At 51.7% G+C, this 17,092-nt stretch overlaps 6 protein-coding genes across 6 annotated transcripts; 4 read left to right on the top strand and 2 right to left on the bottom strand.

Moving 5' to 3' along the window:
* Positions 1-1,797: 1,797 nt before the first annotated feature.
* On the bottom strand, positions 1,798-4,125 carry N7509_006996 (CCAAT displacement transcription factor COY1; the record flags this gene model as incomplete). The annotated part of the gene is made up of 1 exon (XM_056631633.1): positions 1,798-4,125. The coding sequence occupies one exon, from the start codon at positions 4,123-4,125 to the stop codon at positions 1,798-1,800; it is 2,328 nt and encodes a 775-aa protein (XP_056487184.1).
* Positions 4,126-4,553: 428 nt separating this feature from the next.
* N7509_006995 (uncharacterized protein) lies at positions 4,554-8,403 on the top strand (the record flags this gene model as incomplete). Its single annotated transcript, XM_056631632.1, has 4 exons — positions 4,554-4,704; positions 4,773-5,319; positions 5,435-7,406; positions 7,462-8,403. 4 exons carry the CDS (start codon positions 4,554-4,556, stop codon positions 8,401-8,403), a joined length of 3,612 nt encoding a protein of 1,203 aa, XP_056487183.1.
* Positions 8,404-9,007: 604 nt separating this feature from the next.
* N7509_006994 (U6 snRNA-associated Sm-like protein LSm7) lies at positions 9,008-9,550 on the bottom strand (the record flags this gene model as incomplete). The annotated part of the gene is made up of 3 exons (XM_056631631.1): positions 9,008-9,135; positions 9,189-9,260; positions 9,376-9,550. The coding sequence occupies 3 exons, from the start codon at positions 9,548-9,550 to the stop codon at positions 9,008-9,010; spliced, it is 375 nt and encodes a 124-aa protein (XP_056487182.1).
* An 875-nt stretch (positions 9,551-10,425) lies between these two features.
* Positions 10,426-12,489, top strand: N7509_006993 (Zn(II)2Cys6 transcription factor domain-containing protein; the record flags this gene model as incomplete). The annotated part of the gene is given in 3 exon segments (XM_056631630.1): positions 10,426-11,035; positions 11,092-12,012; positions 12,032-12,489. 3 exon segments carry the CDS (start codon positions 10,426-10,428, stop codon positions 12,487-12,489), a joined length of 1,989 nt encoding a protein of 662 aa, XP_056487181.1.
* Positions 12,490-13,301: 812 nt separating this feature from the next.
* Positions 13,302-14,358, top strand: N7509_006992 (intradiol ring-cleavage dioxygenase; the record flags this gene model as incomplete). The annotated part of the gene is made up of 2 exons (XM_056631629.1): positions 13,302-14,020; positions 14,088-14,358. The coding sequence occupies 2 exons, from the start codon at positions 13,302-13,304 to the stop codon at positions 14,356-14,358; spliced, it is 990 nt and encodes a 329-aa protein (XP_056487180.1).
* Positions 14,359-15,478: 1,120 nt separating this feature from the next.
* N7509_006991 (fasciclin domain-containing protein) lies at positions 15,479-17,072 on the top strand (the record flags this gene model as incomplete). The annotated part of the gene is made up of 2 exons (XM_056631628.1): positions 15,479-16,351; positions 16,437-17,072. The coding sequence occupies 2 exons, from the start codon at positions 15,479-15,481 to the stop codon at positions 17,070-17,072; spliced, it is 1,509 nt and encodes a 502-aa protein (XP_056487179.1).
* Positions 17,073-17,092: the final 20 nt, after the last annotated feature.

Here is a 17,092-nt window from a genome sequence, read left to right as displayed (position 1 = left end):
GTAATAAAGAAACACAAATACAAACAAGCCTTTCAGCAGCACCTGGCTGTTGGCAAGACCAAGCAAGAGGGAGGGAGGTTGGGATTAGAGGAAAGGAGTGACGGGAAAGGATTTGGCATGAGGATGATCAACCCGGCCAGGGAGGCTGGATACATATAGAGCTGGCGTTGATTGTAATATTTGTTCGTATTTGCAACACATCGTCAAAATAGCAACACCCTAGTCTAACTCGAAACAAGCTACGACAAAAATAAAAAGCGATCGATGCACAACTGCAGGTACTAACAGGGATAGGTGCTTCATCGGGCACCCTCATTGGTGGCAGATCGCGCCCAGGGCTGACGCCCCCATCCTCTACGACTTGCAATTCGTTGTATCGCCCAAACAACTTTGGCTAAATTGAGAGAGCAACGCGCTAAGTCAAACAGCGGGCTTGTGACTGGGCGGCAAGGTGAAGGAGCTCACCCGGTGAGCCGGGAGACCAATGTGAAGTCCATCTGGGAATTCTCCGGATGGGCTATTAATAAATGTGCCTTCTTGGAGTAGCTCACCATGTGTGATGGGCGGTTAGATGTGCATTGTGATTGCCCCAGCAGGTTAGCGTGCAGAGTCCATCTCAGGGTATCTCCTTGTCCGACCGAAGGCGGTTGGAGAGACCCGGCTTGGCCTTCAATAGACATATAATTGGAGGGGGCTGGAGCAGTATTCGTTGCAGATTTCGATCTTAGCGTGTTCTTTGTTTGGGCAGCCATCTTGCGCAACTGTTCAAGTTATCAGAGAGGTGGGTAATCATTGTGGGGGGGGGGCTGGTTGTGAAGTGGCAGCCCCCTCCGCACTTTGTGGCTTGGCCCCCTCTTCCCCCATCTGGCTCACGTTACAGTGTGGGCGCGTAGTAGTTGAACGCCATCTTACACTGTCTAACTTCTCTTATTAAGGCTACCATGATACCTATCTTTGTCGATTTTAATATGACCCACTCTTGGCCACTCAACCCATCACGGCTTCTTTAACCGACCAAGATATGAATCCGCGGAGTTATACATTGGCATCAAGAAAGCAAGAAACCATTTTCAGTTCCTTTTTACCGCCAGAATGGATCATTGTGTGGATCTACCCGTAGACATTGAGTATTCCAAGATTTCAGGTTCTTCATATCACTACCCGCCAGGGTGGTCCAATCATCTAGATGGTGTTGTACAGAAACGGCAGCATCCTCCGGAGCTGTCTATACTTCTCCCTCTTTCCAATGGTTATGATGTTAGGTGCTAGTACCATGTCTAATTCTGTGCACCTCTAGTGCAATTTCAATTATCTTCAGGGCTCTCATGAATAGCTTCGAAACCCTGGGGTTTGATAGCATCTAGCGTTCGGGACTACTACAAATAGGTATATGCCCGGTGGGGGTTACCTCATTGCAGAAGCTTACCGAGTACAGAACCCACTGGCATGTCTTCAGATATCTCACGCGTGCAAGGATCACAGTTATTCTTGAAACCGTAATTGAATGTTCACACTAGCCCACAAAAGAACCCCCGAAATAGAACATGCAGAGCTAGTAAGTGGGCCTATCACTGCCGAGGGGGCTCGCTCATTCCCAAAAGAAACGCCGAAGGTTGATGATCAGCCATTGTGGAAACACAGGAGAAAAAAAAACAAATTCAAAATTGATAACTCCGGAGCGCTCGCTAGTCAAGATCAAATATGGGTGTGTCACTCGGACCCCAAGGAAGGTAGGATCCTCAACATCAATTACAACCAAAGCAGTCACCAGACCCCCTTGAAGGATATCTTGCCTGCTTAGGTGAAACCCTCTTGCTGCCAATCGTCACCATGCAGCTGACCACTGCTTCCAGAGCCGGATCCACCCCCACTGTTGCTGTATGCTGCTGCTGCGGCGCCACCAAGGGCGCTCATGGCACTATGTTTTTCAATCTCGGTGGTGCTCATTTTGTAGAGCACCACGAAAAGCAGAAAGTGAAGAGCAAAGCAGTAACCCGCAAACAAATTTCGACTAGTTCGGTTGGCCAAAATTATGCGGGTGAGTGAGAATACGATTCTTTCGGGAAGATTCATACGCTTGTATGCGCGCGTTGACTCGCGGCCGCGGAATGCAGCGAAGGGGGAGATCCGTGCCTCATAGGCAGATTGATACCTATCTAGTGATAGTCCCGACGGTGTGTCGGAGGAGGTATAGACGGACGTCGAGCTGGGTGCATTTGCATATGATGACGCAGAGGTAGCTGCACCCTGACCGCGGCTGTATGTCGAGACATACCGAGTCTTTTCGTAAAGGCCGAGGTTGTCCTTTTGAAGTGATGCAATCTCCTGCCGAAGAGATTTCACAGTTGAATATGTCTTGGACAGCTCTTCTTCAAGCTCGGAGTTCTTCTTCTTGAATCGGTCACGTTGCGCCTGGATCATGGGCAAAAGACCCGAACCACCTCCCACAGCCTCACCTGCACGAATAGCATCCATGGTGTTTGCGGACGCCGCGCTCTGATCAAACCCGGAAATAATAGACGAAGTGGGAGAGGTAGCACCACGTCTAGAGGAGTGCGGGTATCTGGAAGCATAGGTACCGGCAACGGACATTGCGCCAGAAGGGAAGGTGTTGGCTGCCTCCTGCTGCACTTGAAGAAGATCGTTCTCCAGTGTACTAGACAGACCCCGGGACTTCTCCAGTTCTGCTTTCGTGGTCGAAAGCTCGCCGCGGAGGGACTCCAGTTGGCCTTGCAAGTCACGACTCGACACACGTAGTACCGCCAGGTCATCAGTCAACTTCTTGTTACGGGCAAGCAAGAGCTGCTCCAACGAATTCTTCTCTTTCGACCTCGCAGCGTTACCGTTGGCGCTTTCAACGCCCTCCGTGGGCACGTCACCAGTCTCCTCATCCTCACCGGCCGTAAACTCTATTGATTTGATCATCTCCAGCTCGCGACGAATATCATCGTAATCTGCAACCCTCTCGAGGCGTGAGCGCAGCTCATCTCTCTCGGTAGTAGATTTCGTGGCATTTCTCTCAGCTTGGAGAACCTTGGCCTCCCACGAGTGCCGTGTCGAGTCTTTATCATAGCGTGCGGCATCCAATTTGCGAAGTAAAGAGGAGTTCTCTGACTGCAGGCGCTGGTATTCGGGATCGTCTTGCAAAGTCGCCTGGTCGGGATTCGAGTGTGATACAGATTGGGCTAGCTCCAGTCGCAATTGCTCATTCCGAGCCTCCACGTCGGCTAAACGCAAGCTTGTTTTCTCCAGATCAGAAGAAATAAGTTCTAGCTCCGCGGCAGTAGCACCGCTTCGAGCCTCCTCACTTTCCTCATTGCCACCCAGACGTTGAGAAACTTCGTAGCTTGCTTTGAGCTCCTTGATCAATCGGTCTTGGTTGTCCACCTTTTCTTCCAAGCTTTTCTCCTTTGCGGCCCAATTGTTTGTCTTTTCTTCTAAGACAGCTTCCCAGGAAGATTCAATCTCCTTCGCTCTTGCCTCTTGGTTCTCCTCGAGCTTCTTTCTGGCGGCGCGCTCTTCCTGGAGACGTTTCTCGGTCTCCTCCTGCTGCCTCGTGAGACGTTCAACCGAAGATTGCAATTGATCGCGCTCCGAGGTCAGCTTGGGCACGGTGTCTTCCGACAAGACCAGGGAATCAACGGAGGCTTCGAGGAGTGGGTACGGATCCGGGGCCTCCGATAAGGATGAGTATAGTTGGAGGAACGAGGAGGAAGACGTTTTGCCCTGGTTGGTCAGGAGATCGATAAATGATTGATAGGCTTTCAATAGTGACTTGTGCTCTGCGATTTTTGCTTCATCGTCCAGTTTCTTAAAGTCCTTGGTCTTCTGAGCCAGGTCCTTTCTCTGTACGAGAGCATCCCGCTGGTGCTCGACGATATCCGAGGCGGTGGAATCAAGTTTCGCGATCGTACTAGCCAGGTCAATTCCTAAATATGGCCAGTCAGCGGTGGCCTTATTGAGGAAGTTGCAGAGCATATTCGGGGGTCTGAGGGTGACTTTACCTCGCCATGCTGCAATGGCGCGTTGGAACTTGTTCGTCTCCTCGGAGAGTTTGCTGTTGACTGGTTCCGGCTGGTTTTGGTCCTGGGCTGCAAGACCCTCTGTGATGGCGAAGGAGTCCATAGTCCGTCAACTCACAAGTCAGCGCGGTTCACCCCACACCTGATCGCAACTAGAGGATGCTTCCTTTCCAGGCGGAGGCCGATCTGGACACGCGGCGTGCGGGCCGAGTATTCTTCCGTGAGTATGAGGCTCGAGATCAAGCAGAGTATTCAAAGTAAAAATCAAATCAAATAAAAACAATTCCACTAAATAATCACAGCTCTTACTAGTAGAAATCCAAATTGAATGACCATCAAATAACAGTTGATGTACTGTAGATTATTGGTACCTTTGTTGCCTTTCAGGCCAGGGTGTTCTGACAGCCCGTTTGTGTTTGTTCCGAGGCTGCCCCTGAAGCTTTGGCCCCCATCGGGCTGACCGCCTTCAGCTATCATGGGCCCAGCCTCCATTGACACTTGCGGGGAGAACTCCAAGCCTAGCTAGCCATCATGGCTTCTGATGACGGACTTGGTCCTCGCAAGAGGCGCAGGGTCGGTCCCTCGGGGACTCGGCCTTATGTCTTACGGTCTCTCTTCGATAATGTGCCTCTGGCGACTGAGGGCAGCTCCGACGTTTACATCACTTGCGTCGAGTATTGGGGTAAGCTATGGCTGCGAGTCTATTCCGATCTCATTGCAAGAACCCGTGGGCTAATTTAATAACTACAGATGAAAACTTGTACATCGGAACCTCCGCGGCAGAAATATTGCATTTTGTTAGCCTTCCACCAGCTTCCGACGATTCCAACGAACCTACATTCATCTTGGCTTCGAGGTTGCCTATACCATTCCAAACTATTCCCTCCGACCCAGATCAACAAGGTGTCAGACAAATCCTTATACTCTCCTCGGTCAACAAAGCCTGTGTTCTCTGCAATGGATCGGTCACATTCTACATGTTACCCGAGCTCAGCCCGGCGTTCGGGAACACCAAGGTCCATCATTGCAGCTGGATTGGTGGGCTAGACCTAAACAAAGATGAGGATTCAGAGGATAACCCCGTTATTATGATTGCGGTACAAGATCGGATCATGCTGGTTCAGATCGGGGATGAGGCGCGGCGCATCAAAAGCATCAAATTCCCTGGTTGCCTCGTAGCTGCACGCAGAGGTACAATTGCCTGCGCAGCTGATCCCCACTCATATTCCCTTCTTGAGGTAGAGTACCAGCAGAAGATTCCTCTCTTTCCAATCTCTTCTTCAAATGAAGTCTTTGAGTCTGGGCGAGTGGAGGAGATTCAGCAGGCACCAACTCCTTTGAAACGATCGCCTTCCTCATCCTACCCCAACTCACCCCCCCGCAGACTCACAATCACATGGAAGGAGCAGCAGTCTGAATACATTTGTGGGAATGCTGCAACCGCATGCACAGACTCCCCGTCATGAGAGATCGCCTTCTGGAACACCAGACCCATTCACATCTACGGGGACACCGCGACGGTCGAGCTCCGAGGAACGTCAGGAGGAAGGCCCCAAGCAAACCGACCCAGAAAACTCAGGGAGCGATCAGCAATCAACATCTCCGGATAGTGTGAAGCCACTGCCGCCTCTTCCAAAACAGCCTGTCTCAAAACAACTCCAGCCTCATGTAGTGTCGCCGACCCCTTCTGAGTTCCTTCTCGTGACTGGAACCGAAGAATCCGAGCCGGGGGTGGGTATATTTGTTGACATGGATGGCGAAGTTGTGCGAGGTACCATTAACTTCCACCGGTATCCGAAGTCTGTTGTCATCGATGCTGGCGAGGATGATCAAGCTCTTCAGCCAAGTGAAGATGCCAGAGAAGAATTTGTTCTTGCTCTCATTAATATCAAGGACGACGGAGGGAACCGTACCCAGTTAGAAATCCAGCGCTGGGACGATGATCCCGTGGAGCTTGAACGGCAAAAGAGGTGGATGGAGATTCCTTCGTCTACAGAGACCGAATCATCTCCTGTCGGATTTCAACACACTCTCAGTGCCAGCCGCTTAGATCTAGATGAGGTCGGGAAACTCCTACGCATGAGCCGATTTAAGAACCCTGCGCTACCCCCACATGTGTCCATGGCAGACTCCAGAACACAGGCCTCAATTGAACAGCTACAAAGGGAGAAAGAGCTTTTTGAATCACAAGAAATGACAGATTCGGATGCTTCTAAAAAGGGGGAAACCGGGGCAACCCGGGACTGGGAGACTCAACGAAATGAAGATGAGGCAAAATTCGCCCATCGGCTTGGAAAGCTTCAAAGCAGTCTGATTTTATGGTCTGGTTCTCAAATCTGGCGACTCATTAAGAACCCTTTGGTTATTCAGCTTGAGGATATTTTGCAGGAGGCGCAGCAAACCGATGCTAGTGGGCACACACTCTTGCAAAGGGGTGCTGTTATTGATTTAATATTCTCTATACAAGACGCAGAGCCCAAAAATGAGTCCGAGTTCATTGGTCTGGGGTATGTTAAACAGAAAGCCAGCTTGATGCTATACGGGGATCTTCTTTCCATGCACCCTAATCACCGCGGAGATGCAGTGATACAGAACACCGAACACGCAATTTTGGCTGGCAACCTGGACCCGCGTCTAGCATTGCTGTTTATTCCACTTCTGAGGTGTGAAGTTCTTCAAGGCCCGCAGGGTATTTGGATCCACTCTGGCCTCGCAACAGTCACAGAACAATATTTGGAGCAGGTTGCAAATACCAGCGACCAATCACTTGGTCCCGCAGCCGTGCACAGTTCCGCTTTGAATATGGTCAAGCGGTTTCTGTTCTCGTGGCAACAGAAGAGAGGTTATGGTAGTATTACAGACGAAACTTACGTTCTCGATAGCACAGATGCTGCCCTCTTGCACCTGCTTCTCGAGCAAGATGCACATTTTGATACAGATCAACGAGCATCCTCCCGAATCCGTTCGGAACTAAACAAACTGGTCGACGGCTGGAAGGGCAACTTTGATCGGGCAGTGGCGCTTCTAGAGCAGTACCAGCGACTTTATATACTGAGTCGTTTATACCAAAGCCAAAAGAAATCCCGCAATGTTCTCAAGACATGGCGCAGAATCATCGACGGCGAAACGGACGCTGGTGGCGAACTCACTGCCGCTAGTAGTGAGAAACAGATGCGGAAATACTTGGTGAAAATCAAAGACGTACAGCTGGTGGAGGAGTATGGATCCTGGCTTGCAGGACGGAACCCCAGTCTGGGCATTCAGGTCTTTGCAGACAACTCCAGCCGGGCGCAGCTCGAACCAACCGACGTGATTGCGCTACTCAAGGAACGGGCTCCCAACGCTGTTCAATTCTATCTGGAATATCTCGTCTTTACCAAACACGTGAGTTGCCCCGCGAACACTTCTATCACTGTATTCAACTGACCCAGAACAACAGCAAACCCAATACGCCAATGACCTCATCTCGTATTATCTCGACGAGGTGCTCTCGGTCCTGGAGTCTGACCCTGCTGCGCGAGCCTCTCTCTCTGACTCCTACTCCACGTATCGAGCACTACGTCCTCCTAAGCCCACTTATCTGAACTTCATCACGGCGAACACCCCCAAAGAGCCGTGGTGGCAGTCCCGACTGCGTCTGTTACAAATACTAAGCGGCAGCTCGGGAACACAGTTTTCATCTACTGCCCTTCCATCCGGAATTACTTACTCAATTCCCGCCGTCCTGGAACGCATCGAGCCCTTCCAAAATGAGCTGGTCTCAGAAAGCATCATTCTGGATGGCTTACAGGGCCACCATCGCGCGGCCCTGCGGCTACTCACCCACGGGCTAGGCGACTACGACTCTGCAGTCCGATACTGTCTTTTCGGCGGTCCTCGAAGCTCCACATCGTCCAGCGGCGCCCAGCCCGAACTTGCAGACCATGCGCAACAATCGACCTTATTCCGTCACCTCCTCGACGAGTTCCTTCAAATCCAAGACCTGACAGACCGTATCGAACGAACGAGCGATCTCCTCGCCCGCTTCGCCGGCTGGTTCGACGTTCGCGAAGTCCTAGAGCTCGTCCCCGAGGACTGGAGTGTGGATATCCTGGGTGGCTTCTTCGTTCACGTCTTCCGCACGCTCGTCTCCGAGACCCGAGAGGTTCGCATTGAGCGCGCACTCAGTGCCGGACTCAATCTGCGGACTGGCGTCGAATATACGGATAGTATGGAGAAGGCCGGGGCGTGGATCGAAGATGGAGATGGACTCCGGCGTATCAAGGACCGTGGACCCCAAACACAGCCTGATGATGCAACCGCCGGTGATGATGGTGACTTTGGTGAAGTAGTGGGTCCGCTCGCGTCTGGGGAAATCGACCAGGCGATCGTACGAGATTAAGGGGTTGGCTTCTGTACAGGTTTTTGTTTTGTATTTTTCGTATTCGCGTGGCGGCGTTGGATCTTCTATGATACCTCTCTACAAATTCACGATATGCACTTGGGCCCTTTTTTGGTTCTTGTCTGCATTTTTTTATTTGAGTATATTTGCCCTCTGATCTTCTCGTAGCAGCATTTCCACGTCATATAATTGGGAACTGCAGATCTTGTCTATCACTTTAGCGAGGGTTGTCATATTGTTTTGACGAGAAACAATGATCATCCTATTGGGGGGTGGCAGAATAAACCCATCTGCCGCCTGACGCAATGTGTCAGGCTGGGAGAGAAAATAATATGAAAAGAAAAAGAGAGCAAAAAACAGAGGCATCGCATAGCATTCATTCCCTTCGTAGCCCCCAAGGAGTAGGAGCATCGCCGGTCAGTGTCGAAAAATAGAAAACCGGGTTTATCAGAACTGGCTGTGGCCTCTGGGGCGGGGCCGAAAACTCCGCTGGGGCGATTCGCACTTCTTCTCCCCTTTGGCAAGCAGACGACCCGCGAGATAATTCAGAGAAGAGAAGGCAGAAGAGCCGGGCTGAAACAGCTTAAAGAGGAGAGAGAGAGAATTACTCTTCAGGCTGCACGAATGGGTTGGGGATCTCCTCGCTTCCATCGGCGGGGGAGATCAAAACGATGAGCGTGCCACGGGCAACGATGAGGCCCAGTGAGCGGGTAGTCTGGTTACCCTCATCATCTAGGGAGAGTTAGCAGTGGACAGAATGAGAGGTTCAAAGGGGGAGGAAGTACCGCGCATGGATTCCTTGACATCGTCGAGGACAAGGTTCATCAACTGGTCGTAGCCCTTGAGGGTTCCGGTGACTGTGGGGCGCAGTTAGTATATATGATATCAACAGTTTAGATGAATTCAAGATATGATAATTGAAAAAAAAGGCAAACAAAATGAGATAAAAAAGATAAAGATTGAATTACTCACCCTCACGGCCGCCATTGAACTTGACCTGCACCTCCTTGTCCATATACTTGCCCAGGTCGAGGATGTTTTCCTTCTTGGGCTTTTCTTGGGCACCGCCACCACCGCCACTTTTCTGCTGGGGTCGACCACCACGGCCACCGCCGCGGCCACCTCGGAATGAACCTCGCTCGGACATTTGGGGGGAATGTGAATAAGCGGGAAAAAAAAGGGGGGGGAGGAGAAAGGAGGTTAAACCCAGATGGGTGGGGATGACGAGAGATAGGCAATTCACAAATGCAAGCAACAAGCAGTAACCCTAGACTCTCAAGGCGCACGGCAGATTGAAGGGGGACGCGTATGAGGGATTTTCGGGCGGTGAGGAGCAGCAGAGTGGAACAGACCGGGTGGAAGAGTGGGAGAGGTGGAAGAGGTGGAAGAGTGGAGGGAAGAGGTCCGCCCGGCGGAGAGCGGGAGTACTACTGGTAGTATAAAATACTCCGTACAATACTCATACATACAGAGTACCAAAGTACTTCAGCACTTCAGGCACCCGCCAAAAAAAGGGTCATGTCCAATCCCCACTGGTGAGGCTTGTTTCTGAGCTAATTCAGCCTGTTGGAAGATAGGGACGCGTCATACCCTATTCCGATCTTAGTTTGACTTTAGCCTTGGGATCGAGTGGGAACAAAAGAGAACCGAAAAAAGAGTAGCCTAGACAGGTCACAGTATCCGTACCCAAGGTAAATGATCCCTCCCAGCGGAGTAGCGGAGTTCCGCCAGTCCCAGTGTCTTCCGCCCTACCTAGTGCCCACACCTCGGTCACCTCTGCCTCTGCCCTCCTACTGTCTCGCTTTTGCCCCCAACCTAATCACGTTTTCCACTTCCTCTCCTCTCCTGACATCTGTCACCCCAATCTTTATGGCCCGTCGCCCTCTTTCGCCTTTCTAGCGGTCTTTGCCGTCCCGCGCAGTTGCTACTCTCGGCCATTCGATTCCAAAGCCCACCTACCACACCATACCACACCACCAGCATAGGCGTAGCCTCTACTCTCTCAACCCCCAATCTCCCACAATGGAGCCCCGACCCCCTTCCGAGTCGTCTAATAAACGGCCGCGGTCTCCGACCGCCGACCAGTCGCAACAATCCAAGATCCAAAAGACTCAGGCGAACCACTTGCAGATCAATTATCTTGCGCGCCAATATCCCGATAACCTCCCTCTCGTCTCCGTCGATGACAACATGCCCGCCATTGTCCATCTACTCAGCGAGTATGACGGCGTCTTGCACCGACACGAGAGTATCGCGGGCAACCTCGGCGCATGTCCGCTGGGCCCGATCCTGATCAAGCGTTTTGAGCGCTTGTTCGATGGTCCTCCGCGCGTTAGCAAGTCGCATGGTGGTAAAGATAGCCCTACAGTGACTTGGTTGGATGTCGTCGAGTTCGCCAAGGACAAGCCTGAACAATTTCTCCTGGAAAACCGCAATGGCGTGCGTGTCTGCCAATTCCATACAAAACAGTGTCGTGTGGAGATCAGCGAGGAGGACTATGTGCTGGTTGCCTCGGGTATGCCCCAGAAGATGATACCCCCACAGCCTATCATCGAGGATGAAGAGAAGGAGCTGGGTGCGCTGGAGATTCTGGAAAAGAACTTGCAGTCTATTATTCAGGCCGCTGATCAAGGTATGCAAGTCCGTCTACAGTTCTCATTTTATGCAGGGATTCTAACTTGAGCGCAGTGTCGGCTCGAGCCCGTCAGCTTAGCTACCGTTTGAAGAATCGCCGCACCGCCATAATGAGTCGTCGGAAAAACGATGCGTCGCTGCAATCGCAGTCGCAATCCCAATCCCAACCCCAACCCCGCGTGCCCGCCGAGACTTGGCGCGACTCCAACGGCCACAACTCAACTAATGGCAAACCTCACGTCTCGCCGTCCGGCTTCGTAGCCGTCAATACGACCCGTCACGAAGCCGAACCGGCTGAGGACCACCCTTCCCCTTCCCAGTTTATCTTTTCCCATGGAACAACCGACAACGTAACAATCATCAATGGCACTTCGATCAAAGGCGCATCACCTACCACGCGAACTGAACTGATGAAGAAATTCTTCACCACGGCAGACCGACAGGCTCGCGGCTTCGACGATGCCTCCACTCCAGTCAATTCTCAGACGCCTCGACCGCAAGCACAATCAGACCCGGCCGATTACAGTTTGTACAATAATGCTTCCACTACTCCGGTAGCCATTCCAAGCACTCCATCTTCATTGCTTCCGCCACCCAAGACGACACCTCAAGAGAAAGACGACGGAGGTCCATACAAACTGGAAATGGTAGCTCGTATGGAGGAGCTGCAGCGTGGAGAGCGAGTCTCGCCACCCTGTGATCGATGCCGCCGGCTTCATATGGACTGCTTGAAGAATTTGACTGCCTGCGTGGGCTGTACCAAGAAACATGCCAAGTGTTCATGGAGGGATGTTCAAGAGGGCGAAATACGAGCCGCCAACTGGACTTTAACCACGCCCCGCGAACCTCGCGAGCCCCATGAAGAAATTGAGGAAGGTCGTTTGTCATCCATGCCTCCTCACGGCCTGACATCTCCCCCGAAATACCCGGTCTCTGCCGAGCGTGAACACGAGCGCCACACCGAGTCCCCCGCTAGTCAGAGCTATTCTCATAGCCGCCGCGAGTCTGCGCCAGGGGCTCCTCATATTGGACCCGGCTCAGGGGCATCAATGGGATTACCCCCCCTCCGACAAATCCCCTCGCAGAGCTGTTAGCGAGACCGAGAACAGTGGCCGTACTCAGCAGCAGGCTAACAACTCCCGACATGCCGACGATGAAGACCCAGATGCCAATCAACGACTGATGCAGGCTATCCTTGACACGGTTGATCATCATGCTCGGGTTGCAGCCGCCGTTCAGGAGAAGGAGCGTGGTGCGGGGACGGAACGAGGAGGTGAGCCGGTTAGTGAGCGTATCGAACGTGTTGAGCGTGTTGAACGGACTGCCGAGCGCCCGGCGGAGAATCCGAGCTTCACCCGTCATGATCGCGATGCGGATCGAAGCCGAGAGCACGACCGCGATCGTGATCGTGAACGGGAGCGGGAGCGGGAGCGATGGATGTTGCAGACCTAGAATGGTCTGACTAGATTGACTCCAGAGGTTTACTTTCTTGAAGTGTACATATTTGGAGGGCTTTTTTTCTTTCTTTTTTTCTCGTTTTCTTATTACAAGCTGTACAGCTGCGAGCGATTGGCGAAAGGGTCGGTTGGAGGGTCTTGTTTGAGCGTACATATTATATCCATGATTTGATGTCCTTTTGCAAATGAAACTGGCGCTTCCATTCCACTCCATACCCCAGTTTACGAATTACTCCAGATTTGGCTCGGATATAACTTTGAAATCCCATCGGATATACATCAACCGGCACCCCACCGGCCAATGCTTATAAGATGCTGACCAATGTAAGGAATTGATTCCGGGTGGGTCGCGGGGGAAGCGGTTATATTCTCATCCATGCATTGTATGTAGTATACGAGTAGTATATCCGATCAAATACTATCAGCTATGGGCAGTGTGACCATGAAGAATAGGACATTTCGGAGTGCAAGTGTAAGTGTAGAGAGTACTCGTATACTCGTACTTGAGCTACTAGTAACTACTAGTTAGTAGTAGCAACGTAGTAATTCCGCCGCGCTGAGTGGGCGGGGGGGGAACTGCGGGGTCCCGCCTTAAATTTGGATCCAGTGGGAGCTCCATCATGGACTCACCCCACCACCCACCACCCATCGGCAATGCCGGGCATACGCAAGTCCCGGAGCTGCTGGGAATGTTAAAAAAAGACCAGACAGCTCCTCTGAGGGCCCATCTTCACATTTCTGCTCTGATCTGAACAATACACCTCCCCCACACAATCCCCCATCTCAATCGCAACCAAAACCGCGGCCATGGACCCCTCCCTCGTCAAGATCCCACCAATGAAAGACCTAACAGCAGACAACATCACCGAGAATGTAATCACAATCAACTCGCTCTGCGAAGATCCGCGCATGAAATACGTCCTAGAACGCCTGGTCACACACCTGCACGACTTCGCCCGCGAAACCCGACTCAGCAGCGACGAATGGATGACCGGCCTCCGCTTCCTGACAGAGGTAGGCCAGATCTGCACCGACGTCCGACAAGAATTCATCCTGTTGTCCGACGTGCTAGGCCTCTCCCTCCTCGTTGACAGCATTGACCACCCCAAACCCCCAGGTTCAACCGAGGGTACCGTGCTAGGACCCTTCCACACGCACGATGCGGAGGAAATGCCCTCCGGCGACTCCATGTCGCACGATCCGAAGGGTGAGCCGCTACTGGTTGTTTGTACGCTGCGCAATACGGAGGGCCGGCCTATTGAGGGCGTCAAGATTGATATTTGGGAGACGGATTCGTCGGGGCACTATGATGTGCAGTATGCTGGGCGTGAGGAGCCGGATGGGAGGTGCGTCATGCGCTCGGATAAGGATGGTTTGTTCTGGTTTAAAGCTATTACGCCGGTGCCTTACCCTATTCCGCATGATGGGCCTGTCGGGAAGTTGTTGAAGAAGTTGCATCGTCACCCGTATCGCCCTTCGCATATGCACTTCATGTTTGAGAAGGAGGGTTACGACCATTTGATTACGTATGTCGTCTCGACCTCCGAGTCTTCTTGCATTATACTCGGGGAATTTGGCTAACCAATGATATAGTGCTCTTTATCTCCGCAATGACCCTTATGAGACCTCTGACGCTGTATTCGGCGTGAAGGATTCTCTAACCGTTGACATTGGCAAGGTTGGCCCTGAGTTTGCGAAGAAATACGGCGTTCCCGAGGGCCAGGCCCTGTTGACATACGACTTTATTCTTGTCTCCGATGCCGAGACGAGTGAATTGCGCGCGCACAATTCCAAGGTGGCGCTGGATAAGCTCGGCCGGAAGGTCAAGATCGTTAATGGTCTGCCAATTCCCGATCTGGACTAAATGTAAAGATATTCAACGGGGAAAAGCTACATATCCACGAACAAAGAAAAGGACTTAATTATGAATTGGATTAACCAGCCAGGAAATGAACATGAATGACATGAATATGATTTCTCTCTTTTCGTTCAAACAGCCTGCATACTAGTACACACTAGTTACAGTGGCGTTGCAAAAGTTTGAAACCCCATATTGCCCAACATGATTTGGGAAACTAGTAGCTACCTGAGATGAAATAGATTGGCCTATCTATTCTATCCCAGGTAGCTACTAGTTTCCCATCAGAGGTAATTTGGCCTTCGATGTTCCTAATTCGTTCATCATAGAGTACTGCATATAAACCACGCAAAGTATTCGCATCACAAGACTGATCCGATGATTCCCTCTCATTCCGTGTCCCCCAATTACGTCACTCTCCTCGGAATATAAGTCCCCCACTGGCACTTATAGGAGCATGTATCGTGATTGCCTCTCGTATATCAAAAGTCGTGCTCCGTGAAACTATACACAAGCGCCAGCCTGGTCCGAAATACATCCTCAGGGTCTAAGCATTGGCCATTTAGGGTGAATTATTAGCTTTCCGCGACCGTTGGACAGGATTTAGTGCAACCTTGTTTGAAACATGGGGAAAGTGGAGCTCATTTCCGGACTCTATAGAATCCGGGGACGCCATCCTATTTCTCGTGGTTTCGGCCTGCTCTTTTTGGAAAAGAAATTTAGGTTTACTTCCAATGGTTATTTCAAAACGATAAGTCATCATGCGGCTTATCCTTTTACCTGTGGCAGCATCGCTATGTGCTGCCCTGATTATTCCTGAACAAGAAGTTCTAGCCGAACTTTCTGGAGTACTTCGCAGTGATCAGTCCAGTCGAGATGAAGAAACACAAGTTGATTCCTGGTGGTCAAAGATGGCTGAATTATCGCAAAGCGGTCAGCAATCGGCCGCGAAGTTTGCCTTGAGTGTCCTGGGGCTTGATGTCAGCTTGGATGGAAGTTTTGAAGCTCCCAGTGGTGAAAATGAGGATTATGACGATTTTGATCGTGATCGTGAAGATTATCTCGATAGAGCGTCAACGCCGGCCTCACCATCCCCATCATCGTCACCACCCCCATCATCCCCATCATGGCAAACATGAATGTGGTCCAGGGTATGGGGACAGGCCAGGATACGGTGATGGCCCTGGCTATGGTGAAGGACCTGGCTATGGGGACAGACCAGGATACGGCGATGATCCAGGAAATGGATGTAGGGATCCTGGCTGCGGTCCTGGCTACGGTGATGGTCCTGGGGGCGGTGGTGGTTGGCCTGGCGGTGGTGGTCCTGGTGATGGTGGCCCTGGTGGTGGTGGCCCTGGCGGAGGAGGCGGTGGTGGTAGTGGTGGAGGAGGTAGCCCTGGCAGTGGTGGAGGAGGTGGTGGTGGTAACCCTGGTGGCGGAAATCCTGGGGGAGGTGGTGGTTGCCCTGGTGGTGGGGGAGGAGGTTCTGGGGGTGGAGGATATCCCGGTGGAGGTGGAGGGGGGTGGGAAAGGCCCTGGATACGGCAATGGTCGTGGCAGACCAGGATATGGAAGATGGCCAGACGACAGAGGATGTCGTGGACGACGTGGTCCCTGTCACCTATTCAATCTTTCACCGAGATTCTGCACGGAGAACCACACGATCTGGGAGCTGATCAACGAGAGCAAGGAAACCTCGCAGCTTGCACAGCTCATCAAGGGCCACGACGACATGGTCACCCTACTGAACAGCAGTGGAAACAACTATACTCTCTTGGCCCCGACAAACAAGGCTTTGGAGTGGTTCCTGCACCATGAACATCAGCCTTCATACACGAAGGATTTCCTGCAATATCACATCTTGCCACGACAACTTGATCTCCATGATGTGAGGTATCAGCAAACACTGCCCACTCTGCTGAATCAGTCGAAGTTGGGCAAGGATATGCCGCAGCGACTGGTGGTGAACAAACACGAACGTCGAGTGTTGCTCAATGGGGTCAGTGAAATTATAGCGGGTAACATAGTAAGTCCTAACCCTCAAAAGTGCGTTAGTCATGAGCAGGCCACTGACAAGGTATCAGGTTGGAAGCAACGGCATTCTTCATCAAATTAACACACCACTCATTCCACCTCCAAATACTAGCACAATTATCAAACTCCTGCCGAGGCACTTCAGCGCTTTCACTCTCGGCCTTGAAAAGACTGGTCTGATCCACAAGCTAACCGACGAGATCAGAGCTGGCGGTACAACATTCGCCCCGACAAACGCAGCCTTTGGCCATTTGGGACAACGTGCAAATGAGTATCTCTTCTCTTCTGGTGGCGAAAAATGCTTGCAGGCCTTGCTAGAGTACCATTTTGTCCCGAACCGCACCTTGTACTCGGACGTGCTGTATGATCAGCATGGACATGTGCATAAGTTTAGATCTGGGGAGCAGGATTCCGCGGTACATGTTAAGCTGCCTACTCTTTTGAAGAAGCAGAACTTGAGGGTTGATGTTGTCTGGCCTGGATACTCGGTTATCATGCGGGTGAACGGGGTTGGCCGGGTCAGGGTTCATGATGTTTTGGCGCGAGATGGTGTCGTGCATATTGTGGATCAGGTGCTGATGCCGTCTCGGAAAATCAAAGGGAAAGGCAATGAAGGAGTGATTGCGATGTCGATGTTGCGGGAAAGTCTCAACGAGTGCAAGGGAATGCCACGGGAGGAACTGTGATAATTTAGCAGGTAGCGATA

The sequence above is a fragment of the Penicillium cosmopolitanum genome (assembly GCF_028827165.1).
Source record: "Penicillium cosmopolitanum strain IBT 29677 chromosome Unknown utg000008l:1.0-4398992.0:1.0-4402845.0, whole genome shotgun sequence".
Classification (NCBI taxonomy): domain Eukaryota; kingdom Fungi; phylum Ascomycota; class Eurotiomycetes; order Eurotiales; family Aspergillaceae; genus Penicillium; species Penicillium cosmopolitanum.
The sequence above is the reverse complement of the archived record's forward strand: the minus strand, read 5'-3'. Positions and strand labels throughout refer to the sequence as shown.